Source organism: Mauremys reevesii, linkage group 4 (assembly GCF_016161935.1).
Source record: "Mauremys reevesii isolate NIE-2019 linkage group 4, ASM1616193v1, whole genome shotgun sequence".
NCBI classification, from domain to species: domain Eukaryota; kingdom Metazoa; phylum Chordata; order Testudines; family Geoemydidae; genus Mauremys; species Mauremys reevesii.
Window position 1 is genome coordinate 59,019,639 of NC_052626.1, and position 20,418 is coordinate 59,040,056.

The 20,418-nt window shown below is 46.4% G+C and overlaps 1 protein-coding gene and 1 long non-coding RNA gene across 3 annotated transcripts in view; one reads left to right on the forward strand and one right to left on the reverse strand.

Annotated features, from left to right (window-relative positions):
* Nucleotides 1-20,418, reverse strand: part of CCDC9B (coiled-coil domain containing 9B) — a 101,690-nt gene that overhangs the window by 57,844 nt on the left and 23,428 nt on the right. For both annotated transcript variants that reach the window (XM_039534844.1, XM_039534845.1), the window contains exon 5: nucleotides 12,024-12,176. In XM_039534844.1, the coding sequence (XP_039390778.1) occupies nucleotides 12,024-12,176 (153 nt within the window). The remainder of the gene's footprint in view (nucleotides 1-12,023; nucleotides 12,177-20,418) is intronic.
* LOC120403589 overlaps nucleotides 5,428-20,418 on the forward strand; it is a 33,621-nt gene continuing 18,630 nt past the window's right edge. The window contains exon 1 of the long non-coding RNA XR_005597608.1: nucleotides 5,428-5,583. This is a non-coding gene — a long non-coding RNA (uncharacterized LOC120403589). The remainder of the gene's footprint in view (nucleotides 5,584-20,418) is intronic.

Sequence of the window (20,418 nt, forward strand, 5' to 3'; positions counted from 1 at the left end):
ACAACTCTAGCTTGGTAGTGAGACCCAGTGCTGTTTCCTGAAACCTACTCCAGGAACAATCAGAGCCTGGAAACTTCATGAAGTATAAACATACTGCAAGTACCACTGAGAGAGTACATTTGGTGGGGAGACAGTAAGGTAGGGAATTGCATGACTTTCTTAATGCCTCCAGGCAGCAGCAGGGACATACAGCATGGGGAGGGGGGGAGAAAGGGGAAGACTTTCAGAAAAAAACTCAGGTGCAGTCACAGAATCATAGAGTGTACAGCTGTGTGTGTCACGCTCACAGAAACTCATGACAGGAGCACAGTATACAGCAGAGGGAGGCTAGCACCCACTTTCCAGAGTAGCAGGGAGTGTGAAAACCATCGGCCCTCATGTGTCAATTTCTTTCAATGTTAATCTCTTGCACCTTTCAAATAAAATGGGAAGGCTGGGCAGGAAAGAGATTGTGCTTGTTGGATGCGCCTCTCCTATTCTCCCTACCCTTCAACTCCTCAGACTCCACTGTTATAAACAGCAATCACGTGAATGGCTGGGACAAGCTTAGGGCTTGTCTACACTTATTCCAGAATAAGGTAAAGTGTGAATTTAAAGTGCTGGAGCTATTCCAGAGCAAGAGTGTCCACATGGGGAGCTACTCTGGAACACTCTACTGCTTTAAATCCACCCTCTGCCTTATTCTGGAATAATTTCCCCAGGTAGACAAGCCCTGAACCCCTCAGGCTCAGAAGCTCCTCACCTGTATCTGTTCTTTGCTATGAGACCCTGCCTGCTGCCTAACTGGGAATGGTCCTGCATCCCCTCACTGGAGAATTACACAAACTGTGGGATCCCCTGGATCACTGCTTCATTCTTACCAACCAGCATTTGGACTGGAGAACTGCCAATGAGATGAAAAAGCAGCTCCAGTAGGTGAACCATCAGCTGAAGAAACTGCAGCAAACCCAACTGGCCTGATGACGATGGCACAGCCACAACATCCTGCTCTATATACTGCCCACAGGGGCTGCTGTATCCCTACTCGAGCTGCCTCTGCTGCCCACTGATTGCTGCTGCATCACATGATCTTCCGCACATTTTGCTGCCAAATGACACAGCATTTATCACTGCTGTCACCTCCAGTTTTGTAACCATACATGGCCGCGTGGGGGCTGACTGCACAAATTCCATGCAGATCCAGCAACTTGTTATTTTGCAGGAGGGACACCAACAACTCCCTCGGGAGCGGAATAGCATTGGAAAGGCAAAGTCATAGCCAAGGGATTTCTAAAATTGCACCCAACCCTCCCCCTATGGGAGTGTTACTGGAAAGACGCGTGTGGGCCCGAGGCCATCAGCTCACCTGAGCTTTGCACATCAAAGGAAAACAAAAATACAAAGAGCAAATTCACAGCACAAACAGCTTGGAAATGAGAACTCTGTGAAGTCAGGTCAGATCTGAAAACAGGAATCTTATTCTGGCTAGTTGCTTAGTGCGATTTTTAGCCAAATATCAAAACTCTTAGATGCCATTAAAGGGTATTACTGAAACAAGGCAAAGGGTGATGAGGAATTAATCAAAATGTTGAAACTATAGGACCTGATTCTGCTTTCATTATGCTGGTGAAAATCATGTGGCAATCCAGTGAATCTATCTCCACAAGTTTCTATAGCACATAGAATCAGGAGCACCTTAACTGAGATTACTTGGAGTTACACAGCACAATCAGGGCAAGTGGGATCAGAATTGGCTAATAGAGTTTTAAAAAGACGCTCAGAAATGACAATAGGAAGGTGTTGTGTGTGCTGTTGTGGAAAAGACTCTGCTCCCAGAGAAGCCATCCCCGGGGGCAGTATGGTAAGAGAGGAGGTTAGCTAGTTAGAGTACTGACAGTTATTTCAGTATCAGGACTCTGATTCAAGAAGCCCTGAGCATCTGGGGACACAGCAATGACCTGCAGTTTACATTTCTGGTGTTGCACAGGATCTACCACCTATGGCCAGATTAAGGCATAGGCATCCCATTGGCCTTACACTTAGCACACCAGTTCCCAAACTCACAAATTTGTTAGTCTTTAAGGTGCCACAAGTACTCCTGTTTTTTATGACGAGATCAGAATCTCAGCTTTCAAGTTTTTAAAATGATGATGAGGGATAGCTCAGTGGTTTGAGCACTAGCCTGCTAAACCCAGGGTTGTGAGTTCAATCCTTGAGGGGGCCATTTAGGGAACCGGGGTAAAAATTTGTCTGGGGATTGGTCTTGCTTTGAGCAGGGGGTTGGACTGGATGACCTTCTAAGGTCCCTTCCAACCCTAATCTTCTATGATTCTATCTCTCAGGGATGCAAGGTGAAGCTTGAAAATGTGCCCCAAGTGTGACTGAAGCCTGCCTGAGTCTGCAGACAGCTTGAACCTGTAGCTCCAAGAGATGTAAACTGCCCCACTCATGGATGCTGCTGACCCAAGGAGGGGCAGTGCTACAACATTGTGGGGGAGGGGCATGAGGGGCCCATATGGGTTGTGCCTAAAGTCCCAGACTGCCTTAATTCAACCTTGCCACTATCACTGCCTCTGTCTGACCACTCTAGCTTGAAAGCTTCCCATGCTGCCAGACCTTTCCCTTTGATTTAGCACCAAACATGATCATGCAAGTCCAGCCACAGAGAGGGTATTTGCATGTCCTTGGATGCAATAAAAACTCTGGCCAGAATCTTCTGTGTGCTACCGACACTTGGCACTGACATAACACTTTATTTTAAAAGCACTCTACGAACCTTAACTTCCTGCTCCATACAATGCCCCTGTGAGGTGAATAATGTTATTGCCCTTCTACACATGGGGAAACTGAGGCACAGAAAGGTTAACACCCAACAGTGAGACAATCACTGCACCAGGATCAGAAACCCCTGCGCTCAAGCCTGGATCTGTGCTCCCAGCTCTTTGCTCAGGTCACCAGATCATGCTGCCTCTCAAGCCTATGCCCCAAGTAGGAATTGTCACACAGATGTTGATGGCAGCATTGGTGTTTCTGAGGGTGGGCTTTCAGAAGAAATGCTGTTCTCCGGAGGAAGGGAGAGGCGCGAGGGTCATGTGTCTGCTCCTTTCTAGGAGCCCTGTTCTGCCAAAGGATCTGCATGCTTGAACTTTGCTCCTTCACAGAGTCCATTTGACTTCAGTGGGACCTCCTTGCAGGAGGAAGAGGACAGGCAGCTGAAGGACCACGCCCTAGGTTTGTTTGGGATCTTTCAAGCTAGTATTACTCGAGAAGCCTCATTTTCAAATGCTGCCACTGACACAGTACATGCAAATCCCACACTTGGTAAGATCCCCACAGGTAGGTAAGATTAAATGAGTTCATTTTGGGATCTAGACCATCTCATTGAATTTTTATTTTCAAAATGAAGATGATAAATCACATGACTCAATCAAGCAGATGCCATCTGCAGATCCTGGTTGGAGGAGATACATTAATATGGTTTCTCTTTAGGGTCAGATTTGCTACTCTTTCTTCACAGGTAGTCCCACTAAAATGAATGGGAGTAACTGCAGAGGAAGGTGCTAGTCCATGTGAGTAAAAGCAGCAGACCCTAGTTATGTGGGGCTAGATTTTAAAAGGAGCTCAGAGCCAGATTTCCAAGTGCTCAGCACCCACAAATGGAGCCAGATTTTCAAAAAAGCTCAGCATATTGGGTGAATTATATTTTCTGACCACCTACTGTGATGCCCGTATGGGAGCTGAGTTCTTTGGAAAACCACATCTGCAGTGTCAAATGGAACACTTTCTCTCTCCTTCTCTTCTTGGCAGTGGGTTTTTCTCTATTGTGGGGAGGGGTGACATATATTCTAACACTTATAGCTGAGCCAGTGAGGGCAGTTCGTCCATCTCCAGACTGGAAATGGCTTCACTTGTGATGTATTACCTAGGGAAATGCTGTTAATAAACAGGCAATATAAAACACCCAGAAGCCACATACCTACCTGTCTGTTTGCAAGATGTAAGATGTTAATTAACAGGCATGCTCCAGTGGTTCCGGTGTGCTGGCTCACAGCTCTAATGCATAAAATGATTCTCCTGAAACATAGCCATGAAAAATGCCAGAGCATGGAGGGGCCTCTTAGGAAAACTGCTACCAAACACACAGCCAGTGAGACTTGCTCTCAGCCCTACTGACAATAATCAGAATCCTGCAACCAGGGGAAAGTCATGGATTCAGACAGTAAGGGGAGGGGAAAACATGGCTGCTCTTCAATTCCCCCAGCTTTTGTAGGAACTAATTTTATTAGTTTCTGTGGGAGTGGAAGCCATGTTTGATTTCATTTCTGTCTCTGCACACAGGGTGAAGCAGAGTTGAATTCTCAAAGTTGCCAGGGACAAAGGGATCCACTCCCCCAAGCAGGCCAGATCATGTTCCATTGTGGAAACATCTGCACAGGGATCAGGAACTCTGATGTCCACTGTGAGCTCAGGCATATGCTTGATGCACAGGGCCAGCTGCATGGAGTCCCAGTGCTTCTTCATGGGCTCTGGGTCCCCTACTCCAGCTCCCCAGTGCTCCAGCTCAGAGGGACAGAGAGTGTTCTGTAGGAATAGGACTATGGCTTCTGGCTCAAATTTTTCTCTGTTGTTTCTGCTGGATGCAGGAAATGAAGGTGTGAGAAATGTGGGTCCTCCACAGCCAGTTCCCAAGCCCTCATCCCTTGGGTATCCTCAGACACCATAGAGAGCTTTCAGTGAGGGCTGAGGGAACACAGGACCGCTGCCATGGAGGCAGCTGATTTCTCCTTCTGTATGGCGGGGAGAATTGCATGCAGCATCCGTTCCATGCACAGATCCTGAGGGTGGGATCCAGTCCTATACATTTTCTAAACTGTGGGCTCTTAGGCAGTTGCCATGGTAAAGCTACTTAACCCACCACCAGAAATCTTGCACTTCAGCTCCAGATTGCGATTGATGAAAAAGTCGTGGGAGCCATGTCCACCTCCAGACCACAGGTGGGCACTGGCATGCTCAGCCTTCCCATGCTGCTGCCCCATTCTCAGGCTGACAGGCACAGCACCACCTCACTCATCACCCAAGAGGGAAGAGCATATTAGTGTCCAATTGGCTTTTGGTGGGCTCCCCGGTTGCAACCTGTCAGTGAGAGCAGCAGCGTGGGGAGTCCAAGATGGAGAGCCTGTGGTCTGTCATGGCAACAGGGAGTGGGAGTGAAAGGTTTATGAATGTGGCTTCTCAGTTTTATGCCATCACTTCTAAGTTGGAGCCTGTGGTCTAGTTAGCTCTGTAAGTGTTTTGCCTTTGCTTTCTGAGTGCTGCACCTTTAAATCTCTAAGAACTCTGTCTGCAGAGCCAGGCAGACATTTTGAGAGGCAGAGCTGCTGCTGCAGCCTACTAGGGTGGAGACACGATCACACTGTGCTCTCTCATGGAGACTTTACTTTTGTGGTTTGTTATTCTAAAAGACAACCTGATTCTGCATGAAAGGTGCTGTTTGGTCTTTGTTTAAGGGAAAACTTACAAGAGGTGAAGATTTCTGCTGTGCTACATGTGGCCCAGAGGGGTTGTTGTCTCACAACCCCATGGCTCTCTGGGAGGAGAGACAAGGTAAGCACTTTACACCCATATTGATTCTTAAAATGTTGGATACGACCCTGTGATAGGTTGGGTAAGGTTCTAGTCACCTGCGCAATCCAGCAAAATGTCAACAGGCTTCATGCAAACTCGCTTCTAAAAGAGAGTCTGGAGATCTGAAAGCAACTCCTACACCACAGAAAGGAAAAGGACCAAGTGTCTGGATAGCTCAAGACGGGGTGTCAAAGCTGTTGAGCCATCCACAGGGCGTTCTAGACAGTCCAAGCCACCCCACACAGCGCTGCATCTGTCTGAGGGAGGGAGACCCTGGGTGTTAAAGAGTGAGCAAGGAATGAATTGATCTGTGAGTGTGCAAGAGAGTGAAGGAGGAGAGCATGTGTAGCCAGGGCTGAGTGAATGTGGAAATTGTTAGCTTGGACAGACTGGATGGCTCAGGACAAGGGGATACGGAAGAGAAGGGGAGGGCCTTTTGCTTAGAGGTCATCATTGCCAATCTAGATGAGGCTGGTAACTGCTGGCAGTAATCACCATCTGTTCAGCTGCCTGTATATTGAGACGGCAGTTCAGTTCAGTTCAGTTCTTTGTGGACAGGCATTCACACCACAAAAACCACCATCACAATTGGTGTGGATTAGCACCCTGGCTAGTAATCTCAGTAAAAAGCCCTGGACTGAATGGGAATATAAGCAGAATTACCCTCTTGTCCCTTAGGATGGTCCATCCCCAGGTTGAGATACAGTGGTAGGAAGCTTCCTATGAAGAGACTGAGTGTCTGCAGAAGCATCTGGAAATGAAATGGAAGAGCCAACTTAGTTGCCTCCACTGCTGACTGCTTCTGCATAGGAGAAAGACGGGGAAAAGAAACAGTCTACTCCTTGAGGACTAGAGCCAGCAGTACGTGTGGCGGTACCAGCCACCCCCCAGAAGCTGCCAGTGGAACAGAAGAGAAGGGAACCAAGGACAAGATTGTCCTGCAGAATGTGCCTGGGAGCAGGGAGACTACATGGCAGGCCAGCATGGGCAAGAGCATAAAAGCAGGGGACCAGGGCTGTGGCAGCTGGTGCAGGGGAATAGGAAGACCAGGCAGGAGGGAAGCATGTGCAAGGGAAAAAGAGGAGAGAAAGGAATATAATCAGTGGGAGGGGGTGGTGGTGTTTATGATATTTTTCAAAAATCACAAATCACATAATCAAAGACTCAGTGCAAACCTTGCAATGACGTCAGTAGGAGCAGGATTAGGCCCTAAATAGAAAGGGGCCCCTCCTTCTTTACCACCCTCTAGCTCTGGGCACCCCCCTCTTGTAATGTGAACAATTCTCCCTTGTGTGAGGAGTAGGGAAAGTTGGCAGCTCTGTCACACTCAAATTAAAACAAAAGCTCTTTCTAGCAAAAAGCACTGTTTAAAATGCTTCAGCAATCCCAATATCTATTTCATGCTGTGAGGTGGAGTGGCTCCCTGGCTCGAGGACAAACGGCATGGTGTTATGGAAACGCAAAGGCAGGCACTGCCCGTGAGAGCCAAGCGACTCTGCCAGCCCTGCTTACCAACTCTCCCAGCATGATTTACAATCTCAATTTCATTGTCTCTTTGTGCTCCCTGCTGTCCTGTCAACCATTCTACACCCCGACGTGCAGGCGAAAAGGAACAGACCTGCTCATCTTACTGTGTAAGACCCTCCCATGCCCCCACTCATGGCATGCAGCACAGTGTCGACAGCACAGAGACAAGCTTTCTTCCTGCGGATACCACGCTGAGAAGAGGGCAGAGTGCAAGAGCTGCTGCTGAATCAGGCGGATTGAATTGTGCAGTGCTTGAGTGAATGGCCCCCCTGCATCAGCAGAATGTAGCCAAGGCTCTGTCAGTCTCAGGCTGCTAGAGCGCAGTTCAAAGCTACATTTAATCTCCACTAGAGAACACAAATAATGCAGCTGCCCCTTCAAGCACAAAGCCAGCCCTGTGCCTCCCGCCTGGGCTGTGTGGTACAGGAGGACGCAGTGTTTCTAAAGGCTAGAAACAGGGACTGCCAATCAGGATTCTCTTCTCTCTCCCTGAGGTAGTTAAACCATCCCCATTAGTATAGGATCTGAGCACCTCACACTCTGTGATGTATTTATCATCACAATGCTCCTGTGAGGTAGGGAAGTGCTATTATCCCCAGCTTACTGACAGAGAGAGAAAATAACTTGCCTGGGATCACCCAAGAAGTCTGTGGGGGAGCAGGGAATTGAAGGCAAATCTCCTGAGTTCCAGACTAGCACCCTAGTCATTGGAACCTGATTATGTCACAGACTTTCTCTGTGGCTTTGGACAAGTCACTGAACCTTTCTGTGCTTCAGTTTCCCCATCTGTAAAATGGGCTAATGTACTTATTCACCTCTGTGAACTACTCTGAGATAGTCAGACCAAAAAATATTAATGAATTAATTCCTGTGTTCTTACTATTAATTAGCCTGATGCACACCAGTGCTCTCAGGAGGGAGGTTAATCGGCGGCAGAGTGGCAGAGACAGATGTATCTGTCTTTGGCTTTTTGGAGTCCTGTCAGCACTAGTAAATGGATGCATTGCTGACAATGCTCCCTCCCAAATCTGTATCAGAAATGACTGCAGTGACAGTGTAGGCTGGACAAAACCATTTCAGAAAATGTTTCTAGGTGCAACAGGTGCAAGCTGAACTGCAGGTGGACAAGGGGCAGCTGTCATTTTAGGCTCCATCTGCACTGCATCTCTAACTGATTCTAGTTACCACATGTTTAAGATCTGTAGCATAGTGAGGAACCTATGCATATCCCTCAGACTGGGCTTGGTGATGTCCCATTGACGCTATACACTTTAACCATGTGTCTGACGAAGTGGGTATTCACTCACGAAAGCTTATGATTCAGTACTTCTGTTAGTCTATAAGGTGCCACAGGACTCTTTGTCGCTTTTTACAGATCCAGACTAACACGGCTACCCCTCTGAGACGTTCACCACGCTGTATCCAAATCCGTGACTCACTGGTTGTAGGCTGCTTGTGGCTGAGTACTGCTTATCAAGCAGTTGTCTCAGTAGTACCTTGTGTTCCCTTTGGGTATGTCTACACTGCAATTAGACACCCACAGCTGGCCCATGCAGCTGACATGGGCTCACAGGGCGAGGGGTGTCGTGCTGTTTCATTGCAATGTAGACTTCTGGGCTTGGGCTGGAGGCTGGGCTCTAGGACCCTGCAAGGTGGGAGGGTCCCAGAACTCAGGCTCCAGCCTGAGCCCAGAAGTCTACACTGCAACTAAACAGCCCCGCAACCCGAGCCAACTGGCACGGGCCAGCTGCGGGTTTTTAATTGCAGTGTAGACACACCCAGAGCAATCCGTTGTCTCTCATCTCATACTTAGGGCTTGTCTACATGCCCCTGCAATTTGGACTACTACAGGGGTGAGAATTGCTGCACCCAAAAGAGTGCTCTGCTGTAACTGCCCTGTGGGGATGCTGCTGGTGTGAACTAATAGGTACTTAGTTCACATTAACATAGTCCTGTTTGAAGAGGATGACATTAATGCAAACTAGGGACCTTGTAGTTCGTGCTAGCAGCATCCATAAAGGGCAGTTGCAGCACAGCACTTTAGTGCGTGCTGCAAGTCACACGCCCATATTCTACACCATGCTGCAGTACACACATAGCATTAGGTTCTAAGCTCTCTGCGACAGGAACCATCTCTTTGTGATATGTCAGTATAGCGTCCAGCACAATGGGCCTGGGCCTCCAGGTGCTACCACGTTACAAATCAAATACTAATAATTAATTAACAAGGTAGAGGAGACAGCGTTGTATTTCCCAATAGGTGGGCGAATCTCATGAGGGGGATTGGAATGTAGAATATTGAGGTTCAACTAATAACTATTGGAAATTAGGGTTTCAGAAGTCAGCTCAATCACCTTTTTATATTACGGCTGATTTAACAACTAGTCAATCTACAAAAACATTTTTAAAAAACCTATTTAACTAAAATGAGCACAGGGTTTGAGAATCTAGTGTCCAGTAGTTTCTGTTAGGACCTTCGTTTTCTCAGTTCCACTCTGCCTTCTCTGAGGGTCAGAATGGTAGCTCCTTGTTTGCTTGCTGGCTGAGTGACTGGGTGTTTTTTAGCGTATCCACAGACATCTCCTAAAGAGCATGGCTCTTTGTACAGGGGCAGGATGCCTGTCTCAGGAAGTAACTCTGAGAACTCTCTGCCTGGGGAGAGAATGAAGCTCTTTGTACCAACAACAGGAGGGGCGCTGCCTCTGTACTCTCTGCCAGTAATAAACAGAGGTGGCTTTTTTATTAAAGTGAGCTCATGACAGTGTCATTAGTCCAGGACTCAGCCTGGCTGCACTAACCCACCAATAAGGAGACGGTGAAATCATACAACATTCTTAATTCTTCCTTTTCATTGCCTTCAGACTCTTAAACGCTGCTTAGTGATGTACTTTGTGCTTCTGTACACTAGGTGCAGTATTTAGACTCTTTTATATTAAGCTCCAGTTTTGTTTTTTCTGCGCCCCTATGCATTTGACACTTTGCTGCTGCACAGCGAAGCAGTGAATGTGAACAAATGACTTTGTGGAATTCTTCTCAGAGTGGATAATGGCACCCACTTTGTCATTTCTCATGGCCACCCCTTCGTGCGCACGTGTCCATGAGAACGCAGGAGTGCAAGTTCTCTCTCCTTTCCTACCCAGACCACTTGCTTCTATTTCAAAATTCAAACATGAACACTGGTGTCGGAGGAGGACAGCACAGGCTGAGTGTTTGCAGAGAAGCATTAATTGGGGATTATCTGGATTAAATTTGACAAAGTCCACTGAATACACTGTGGCCATTTGCAAATGGAGAATAGGAGGCAGTGACAGGGAAATGTTGGCTCCTCTCCCTGGGATACCCAGTTAGGTAAGTTAATTGGGAACATTGTCTTTAAAGTGTGGTAGAACAGTGTGATTAGAAAGTTATTTGAGGGATGGGAAAGCCAAGCCTTTTGGGCTGTTATGGACTTTCTCCTGAGTCTGCCTGAAAACTGAATTGCAGCATATATTTACATTTTGGAGGAGGAGAATTTGAAGGCAGGCTCCCTTTATGAAGCAGCAATGATCCCTACTAAGCATGCCCCCCCCCAATTCCTATTAATTTTCTAAGTGTCCTCTGTTTAGCTTTAACTATGGCAAAGTGTAGCTTGTAGGTAGCAGGTAGGGCACTGAATGGGGAGGAGATAGAGCGTTGTGAATGCAGCTCCCTTTTCTCAAACGTTAGGGCTCTGATTATTAGATCTTCAGGAGATACACTTTGGGCAGGAATAGGGGGAGAGGAAACATGGCTTTTACCAATCCCCATGGCATAAGATAGAGCAGCCTTGAGGTTGCTCTAATATATACATTGGTTTTCAATTACTCCAAGGGCTGTTTGTGCAGGCAAGAATAGCCGCAGCACACTGGTGCACAGGCTACATCCCCTATCCCCCAAACATGCCCTGACAATTTCCCTTGGCAGGGCCTGTGTTATAGAACTATTACACTAGCTCTGTGCTACCATGGAAACCCCCTGCACTGCTGAGTATTCAATGGTTGCTCAATCTGCTGACTTATCTGGTTCTCTATGACACTCAGTGTAAAGTGACCATAGGAAAACAGATAGTAGGGTCCTGTATCTCTAGTCAAACTCTCAGTGGGGAGGAGAAAAAGCTGGGGAATACCCTAGGCAATTAGCAGCACACTCTGGCTGCAGTCCCACTGAGGGAAATTGCCTTTGACCTTTATGTACAACCTTGTTTTGTGTATTTTAGCTTTATGTTTTCTCTTGTTATCTTTCATGATCCTGAGCACTGGGTGTTGGAGGCACGCTCTTGCTTGGCTGTGTATTCTCTTGTATTGAAATACATCATTTTTGCGAGGAAGGAGTTTGCAATAGAGTATTTGGTCCGTGTTTCCAAAATCTAAAAGGTTCAACAAAATCATCAAATGGGCTGCCCCCTGGGTGACATCAGTTTGTTTTGGACATGGATATTGCCCACCCCAATTAACTTTTAAGTTGTACTGTCTGTCAGTCTGGGATAGGGCTCTTTGACCGTGTCCTACACCATGACCCTGGGTGGAAAGCTGGCTTTAGGTATCCATGAGGCCCACGGCTCTAAATAATGATAACTTTTGCATTCTTTCCTTCTTAAATACAAGGCAAGTACATGGCAATGCCTGCCCCTCCCCTTGTTCCCCCCAAAGAAGCATCATATGAGATTCCTTTGGGGAGTGTGTTGAAGAATCTGCTGAGGTCAAAACTGGACAAGTCTGGAGATAGCTAGAGCTAGGATCACAGAGAAGGGAACGTGGATCAGGGCCTATGGCCTTGTCTCCTGAGCTAGGATAGCCAGACAGCTTTAGCCCTGATAACTCCCACACTACTAAAAAACACTATCTCCAACTGGCCTGCTGCCGGAATGCACTCACTTTTTCCTTGTTGTCCATGGTGATGGCAATCTGCATCCGTCTCCCTCTGCGGAAAGCTACCAGGTGGTCCACCTCTTCCTCGCTCAGGTCTGGGTCCCCACCTTGACTCAGGAGGCCTTCTGAACTCCGTTTCTCACTGACAATCCGCTTCCCCTGGAAACAACAGAGCGAGAGCAACATACACATAATGACACAAAATTTAGAAGCATCCCCCTTCCTGTATCAGCCTATCACTATAATCATAGACACAGGGGCTGGTGGTGAATTTAGGAATTTGCATAACAGAACAAATCAATGGTCCCTCCAGTCCAGTTCAGCCTCCAAGCTCTGAAAGTGGCAAATATTGGGAACTTTGGAGGAAAATGTAAAGTTCACATAAATTCACTTGGCTTATTGCAGTGTTTCTCAAACTGGGGTCGCCGCTTGTGTAGGAAAAACCCCTGGCAGGCCGGGCTGGTGTGTTTACCTGCCCCATCTGCAGGTCCAGCCGATCGCGGCTCCCACTGGCCGCGGTTCACTGCTCCAGGCTAATGGGAGCTACTGGAAGTGATGCGGGCTGAGGGACTTACTGGCCACTGCTTCCAGCAGCTCCCATTGGCCTGCAGCGGTGAACCGCAGCCAGCGGAAGCCACGATCGACCGGATCTGTGGACCGGGCAGGTAAACAAATCGGCCCGGCCCGCCAAGGGCTTTCCCTGCACAAGTGGTGGAACAAGTTTGAGAAACATTGGCTTATTGTGTACAACTATCCAATGAGGAACGTTTCTTCTTGTCTTCATTGCTCCAAAACTTGAGTATTGATTGACAGCCTTTATCATTTTTATTTTATAGTGACTTATAGTCAGGTGTTGCTAGTTGTATTCTCTTTTGACTCTTACTAAGATATTTGCCTCCATAAAATCCAAGGGTGAAAATGGGGGAGGGAGAAGGGGGAGTCGGAGTAGCGATACTCCCCTAAACCTACGCACAAACCATGCCCTTGTCACCTGAGACTCTGTGATCTTCATAATATCATTGTCCCTCTCTTTTCTTGAATGATTTGATCAACAGTTGAACAATTGAACTACTGATCAAATAGTGAAATAGTTGACAATGTTGACATTTAAACTCTTGTCATGAGCTTCAGATGACATGGGCAGTTCATACCTTTCAGAGTTATTGCTTCAGGCTGTCTGCTGATTCAGAAACACTTCGCTGCATCTGTTTACGTCTGGTTTTTATTCTGATTATTATCTTCACAGTCAATTCAGCTCCTGGTAATATCCCCCAGCAGTGAGTTCCACAGAGTAAATATATCTTTATCTTTCTGTTTCACTGTGTGCCATTTTGTTCTCATCTTACAGGAAAGGGTAAATTGGAGAATTTGACAGGTCGTCTTTATACTAGTCAGTATTCTATAGATAGCTCTGTCATATCTCTTCTTAGTTTTCTTCTTTCCAAATCATTTCTAGAGTAAATTTTTCAAAAGCAAGTAAGTGACTTAGGAGCCTGAATAATGGTACTTATGCTCCTAAATCACACAGGCACTTTTGAAAATGTTACCCTATGTCTCCTTATTCTCTCTTCATGTGGATGCCGTCCTTAGCTCGCCTCTAACAGTGCTGTGCAGAACTCGGCTGTTTCATTTCGCAAGGGGAGGTGCATGTTCTTCACTGTCAATCTGGGGGGGTTTCACTCACATCTGAGTGAACTTGGTGAATTAACTCAAAATTTCAAAACAAAATGTAGTTGAAATTAGAGAGCTCCTTTATAACAGCAAATTTCATATGATTTGCATGTAAAACCTTAACTGGACCCAGGTTTGTTCAAAAAGTTTGCAAACCTGAGCAGTGCTTTCATTGAATTTGTAATGACACCTGAAACCAAACATGCTTCACTGTAGCCTTATCAATACTAGGTTCTGCCAGAGGTTCAGCTGACCAGGTGTTAGCCCCATGGCCAAGTGCAGACAAGGATCCTTCAGCCAGACCAATTCTTCTCAACTGTTTCAATGAAGCCATTCAGCACGTTTAACTAACACATGGTAAAAGTTCTGGAAGCTCTCAGAGCCTTTTTCTACATCAGGGGTTTATTCTCCTCTTGCTTACACTGGTTTAACTCTGCATACCTCCATTAACTTCATAGGAGTTACTCTTGATTTACACTGGTATAAGTGAGAAGAGAATCAGGGCTGAGGGCTCCTGCTGGTTCTAATATCCAGAGCCTGTTCTAACAGTGGTGAGAATTTTTTGTAAAATTTCCTAGTGGAGACACAGCTTTAGTTTCAAATTTCATAGCAAACATTCACGCAGTTGTAGCCTCTAAGAATTTTTGTTGCCTTTCTTGGGACTTTTTCTATTTCTGCTGTATCCTTTTTGAGATGAGATCATTGAAAACAAATATTGTATGAAAGGTGAGGCTCCGCCATCAGTCAGTTGAACATCATTCTAATAGTTTCTGCATTGTTCCCTATCCCCATGTCAACACAGCCTAACATTTGATGTGCTAGTTTGACGGTTGCTGTGAATTGAGTGGATGTCTTCAGTGAGCCATCCACAGGGATGTCCAGATCAACGATAAAGAGTGGTTCAGGAGGCAAATTAGCAATCAACATTACCCAAAGAGTCACAGTAGTGTGAATTCATTGTTTCATTTACTATAGTACTATACAGTATATTAATATTTAAACAGTATGATAGGGAAATATATATATATATTCTCACAGCAAAATGACTGACCAAGTATTATTATTTTATCAACTACAATTGGTTAATAACATAGTAAAAGCATCTTGATTGGTTAATAATTAAAGCACACAGTGTTTCAGTATCATGTGCTGCAAAGAGGCACGTTAAAGAGCAGCTTGCAAGCATCAATCTGAGTATCACAGGTCTAGATCTTTTTCATAAGAGTTTAAAATTAATTCAGAATCCAATCTGACCGTCAAAAGAACGAGCAGTCATTTTATTGCACAATGCAAACTGTCTTGGAGGCCATTGCAGTCAGATATCCAGGGTCAGGTTAACTATTGAGCCTAGGAGAACTGAATGCTGTAGAGATCTCCATCCTCACAAATTATATAAACTGTGTTAAAGACTTTTGGAAGTCCTGTATATTGGCTGGTTGATGGCCATTCTGATATCTTGGCAGAGCGCCACAGAGAGGAACTTACTTGGGTTTATTAGAGTTGGGCCTGAGCCACAAAGTTCAAATCTGGATCCAAACTCCTCCAAAATTCCCGTTGTCAGATCCAAGGTTTGCATTCCATCAGTTCTATAGTGCAATGTACTGGGTTTTGGTGTATATATAGTGTTGCCATCTAGTGGCTAGCCCACAGGGACTATGTGATGGGACATGCCCCCATCTTACTGATAAGCTAACGAGCATTCCTGCACTGAGGCAGTGCCAGTTAGGTGCACCTGCAGAACATGCTCCGCCTGGAGAAGTGGAGTTTAAAAGGGTGAGACTGGCCACACAAACTAGAGGATTGGCTTTGTTTTCTTCCTAGGAGCAGGGAAGCTGCCAGGGACTGCTAGCAAGGGGAGCTCAGTCTGAGGCAGTTGCTAGCCCATCCTTCTCCCCCTCCTTGTCTGGGGCAGACTGGCATTATGAGCCTGATATGGACGAAGGATGCTGAAGGGATCCTTGCACCCAGTGAGCTGCGGTGAGACTTGGGGAATGCTGCCAGGGACAAGAGGCAAGTGAATCAAGAGTCAGAAAGGACCCTGAGAGTTAGCTGAACTCCTGCTGGAAACAGTCAGATTGCTCGGCAGTGGGTGTATGTAGGGGACCCATGGGTAACAGATTCAAAGAGACTACAACTGATCCCAGGTTGAGAGTCGGCTGACTACAGCTATTACAATTGCAAAGTAAGGACATTCTTCTTTAGTTAAAGGGCAAGAAGCCCGCGGTTTTGGAGCAGAAGGAACAGGGGTCTAGACCTAGCACTGTGCGTGTGATTAATAAATTTGCCAGTTGTCTGCAGCACATGGGTTTTTTACAATAGTGAGCAGCCAGGTAGTGCAGATCAGGATCCAGATTCATAGATTCCAAGGCCAGAAGGAACCACTGTGATCATCTAGTCTGACCTCCCATATAGCACAGACCAGATAACTTCCCTCAAAATAATTCCTACAGCGGAGCTTTTCGAAAAACATCCAATCTTGATTCTAAAATTGTCAGTGATGGAGAATCCACCACAACCCATGGCAATTTGTTCCAATTACTCTACCTTATTTCCAGACTGAATTTGTCTAGTTTCAACTTCCAGCCATTGGATGATGTTATACCTTTCTCTGCTAGACTGAGGAGCCCAGTATCAAATACGTGTTCCCATGTAGGTACTTATAGACTGTGATCAAGTCTCCCTTGAACTGTATCTTTGTTAAGCTAAATAGATGGAACTCCTTGAGTCTATGACTATAAAGCATGTCTTCTAATCCTTTCATCATTCTCAGGGCTCGTCTCTGAACTCTCCAATTTATCAACATCCTTCTTGGATTGTGGACATCAGAACTGGACACCGTATTCTGGCACTGGCTGCACCACAGTATAGAGGTGAAATAACCGCTCTGCTCCAATTTGAGATTTCTCTGCTTATTCATCTGAGAATTGCATTAACCTTTTTGGCCACAGCATTGCACTGGGAACTCATGTTCCGCTGATTATTCACCAGGACCCCAAATCTTTTTTAGTGTCAACCATTCAAACATCTAGAAAGTTAAGGAGTTATTAGATCCTGGCTTTGATTAACACCCCATTTCTCATTTGTTGAATCATGTCATCAGTAATATCAATAAACACAGTTGGCCAGTCAAAACACAGGATGTTTGAATGGGATGTTACGAATTATACGCAACTGAATGTTTTAAAGGGATACTGTCAAGATAAAAAACATGTATTTATTTTTAGTTCCTTTTTTTAAATTCTCCTCTATTCATGTTCTTATAATGTGATATATACTTGTAATACCTTGAATTTTATAACTAAACAATTCTTTCAAATCTGGCTTACTTTTCACCATTTATGTGTTTGTGTTTACTTTCTCAATTTTACTCAAATCGTAGAGTGCAATTAGATTCTACATTTGTAGAGTGAACATGAACTGAACGTGGTGAGAGCAGAATTAAACCTCTGAACAGCTTGTCTTGTGTTTATCTAAATCACACAGGCAATTCTGAAAATCCCACCCGCTGTTATCTTTGGGTTCACACTACTATGGGTCAGTGTTTATAGCCAAAAATTCTCCTATATTTGTTTTTCTGGAAAAGATGTCATGAAAACAATTATAGTGAGATTTCCTCAGTCACCAGCGGAATTTGGATGCCCAATTCTCATAAAAATTACTGGAAAATAGGACTACAAATCCTGTTGGTGGCTTTGAAAAATCTCAGCTTTATGTTCTTATTACATTTTTTTCAAGCCAAAACCTATGTAGTGAGTCTCAATATGCCTCATGAAGCTCCCTTTATAAAGTGCCTTAATATCTAATTTGGTTTTTGATACTTAAAAAAATATCCTCATCATAATTTTGAGGCATGTATGCATTAATTAGGGGTCAGCTGCAGCAGTGGTATAACACCACTGAAGTCAGTGGAGTTACATCAGGATAAATATGGCTTACATGCTTTGGAATCAGGAGCAATGTTTCAGAAAAATTCAAGGGGAGGGAGCAAAATCATGTCAGCATATAGAACATTTTGTGATTATATTATATCCTGCAAAGTTGGGGGAGAAAGGGTCATGGTGGGAGGACTGGAAGACATAATGGAGCATAAAAACCTATGAAAAGCTAGGAGGGGCTGCCCTGTGGCACCAAATGACACCTCTGTATAGAGTAAAAGAGGTGCAAGGTTTCACCCTTTCCTTTCCCTCCTCTACCCTAATTTCCCCCTTTTAAAAACTATTCTTTTTTGGGTCCCCAGCTGCTTTCCTGAAGGCAGAAATTTATCAGTATCTCCTTCAGTTACCCATCTCCTGCATCCCACCACCAACACTCTGCTCGAGTGAGTTATGTACCACAAGTAAAGAACACTGCATCCAAAATACTAGATCCCTTCTTTATCACCATTTTAATAGAAATGGACAATAATTTTCTCCCATCACCGTGAAGAACTGCTGGGAACCACAGCAGTGACCATTTCTTTTTCAAAATGGATCCATTTGTCCTCTAGGGCCAGATCCTGCAAGGTCATGATATATCCCTGAGTACCCTTGGTGCCTACTGACATTAGTGGGTTGCTCAGCACCTTGCAGGATAGGACCTTTAAAGCGCTACCTGTGGCTGAGTGTCCTTGTCCCATGTCTAGGATGACTTAGAACTTCTAACTCAGCTTTACTAACCATGACATATTGCTCGAGTCTGATGTCTCGCTGGTGTTGTCAGCATTCTCTCAAGTATCAATATTGCCATAGAACATCTTGCTCCACTGGTGATTAACCTAGCGTGAGGGACGCTATTGGAAGTACATTTGGTCACCCTTAAGTCCAACAAACCCATCTGGTACACTAAGCTGTGTGGTTAATTAATGAGCTGGAGAATTGGGGTTCCCTGCCTAGAGTGATGCACTGATGTGAGCTGCTCAGCACTGTGGACACCATTTTTATAAAAAAGGCCAGTTTGGGGGTGGACGTGGGGGAGTCCCTAGTAGTTTTGGGTGGCTCAGAGTACTAATAATGAGCTACTAACCTATAACCTCTACATCAACAACTCAAATCCAGTCTACATCAGTAGTTGATACCTGGTGCCATTCAGTGGTCTATGCAAAAGATCTCAGTCCAGTTCCTGTTACACAGATAACACCATCACAAATACGCACTCAGAAGAGAGACCTATGGCTATGTCTACACTACTGCGGTAAGTCGACCTATGCTACGCAACTCCAGCTATGTGAATAACGCAGCAGGAGTCAACATACTTTAGGTTGAGTTACCACAGGGTCTACATTGCGGGGGGTCGATGGGAGAAACTCAGTGATCTGCTGTTGATTTGGCCGGTTTTCACTAGCCCCACTAAATCGACTGCTGGTGCATTGATCTCAGAGCATGGATCCCGGCCAGAGCAGGCTCCAGGCACCAGCTCAGCAAGCAGGTGCTTGGGGCGGCCAAGGGGAAGTGGTGGCACGTCAGGCTGTTCGGCAGCAATTCGGCGGCGGGTCCCTTGGTCCCTCTCAGAGGGAAGGACCGGCCGCCAAATTGCCACCAAAGAAGAAAGCGGCGTGGTGGAGCTGCCGCCGATCATGACTTTCTTTTTTTTTTTTTCCCCCTGCTTGGGGAGGGAAAAACCCTGGAGCAGGCCCTGATCCCGGCTGTAGTGTAGACCTGCCCTAGGACTGAATGGGCATGGAGAATAAATTAACCTCCCACTGGTGGTCCCTCCAGAACAGTGTTTCTTAAACTGGGGTTGCCGCTTGTATAGGGAAAGCCCCTGGCGGGCCGGGACAGTTTGTTTACCTGCCCCGTCCGCAGGTCCAGCCGATCGCAGCTCTCACTGGCCGCGGTTGCTGCTCCAGGCCAATGGGAGCTGCTGGAAGCGGCGTGGGCCAAGGGACTTACTGGTCGCCGCTTCCAGCAGCTCCCATTGGCCTGCAGTGGTGAACCGCGGCCAGTGGGAGCCGTGATCGGCCGGATCTGCGGACAGGGCAGGTAAACAAACCGGCCCGGCCCGCTAGGCGCTTTCCCTACATAAGTGACGACCCCAGTTTGAGAAACACTGCTCCAGAATAAAGATGAGACACACTGGAGGGAACTGAGTATGAAAGCGTGCACTGCTGGTGCCTGAGTTATAGTTCTGCTGACCCTGCTCCCATTGAAGACCAGGCGAGCAGGAGCAGGCTTTCCATGGGTATGTAGCAGAGCTCTGCAGGCCTGTCAATTGAGCAACTTCACTTTTTAAGTGACAGCTACCAGCTGTGCCCACAGAGAATCCCTCCCCGAGTGGAGAAGGGGCCCAGATTTCCAGCCAGGGGCGGCTCCAGGCCCCAGCATGCCAAGCGCATGCTTGGGGCAACATGCCACGGGGGGCGCTCTGCCAGTTGCCAGGAGAGGGCAGGCGGCTCCGGTGGACCTCCCGCAGGTGTGCCTGCGGAGGGTCCGCTGGTCCTGCGGCTTCGGTGGAGCATCCGCAGGCACGCCTGTGGGAGGTCCACCGAAGCCGCGGGACCGGCGACCGGCAGAGCGCCCCCCCCCCGCATGCCGCCATGCTTGGGGCGGCGAAATGGCTAGAGCCGCCCCTGTTTCCAGCTGACTCCAGATGGATCACAGCAGATTTGGGAAACTCTGTGAATGTAGCCTCTCTAATACCCAAAGAGTTAGAAAGGTCAGAAGTGGTGGTGAGAGGCTATGGGAGAGGAATTATGCAAAGCACCAGTGAAACCTGACAATCAAAGAGAAACCAATATTTAAATAAAGTTAACCAA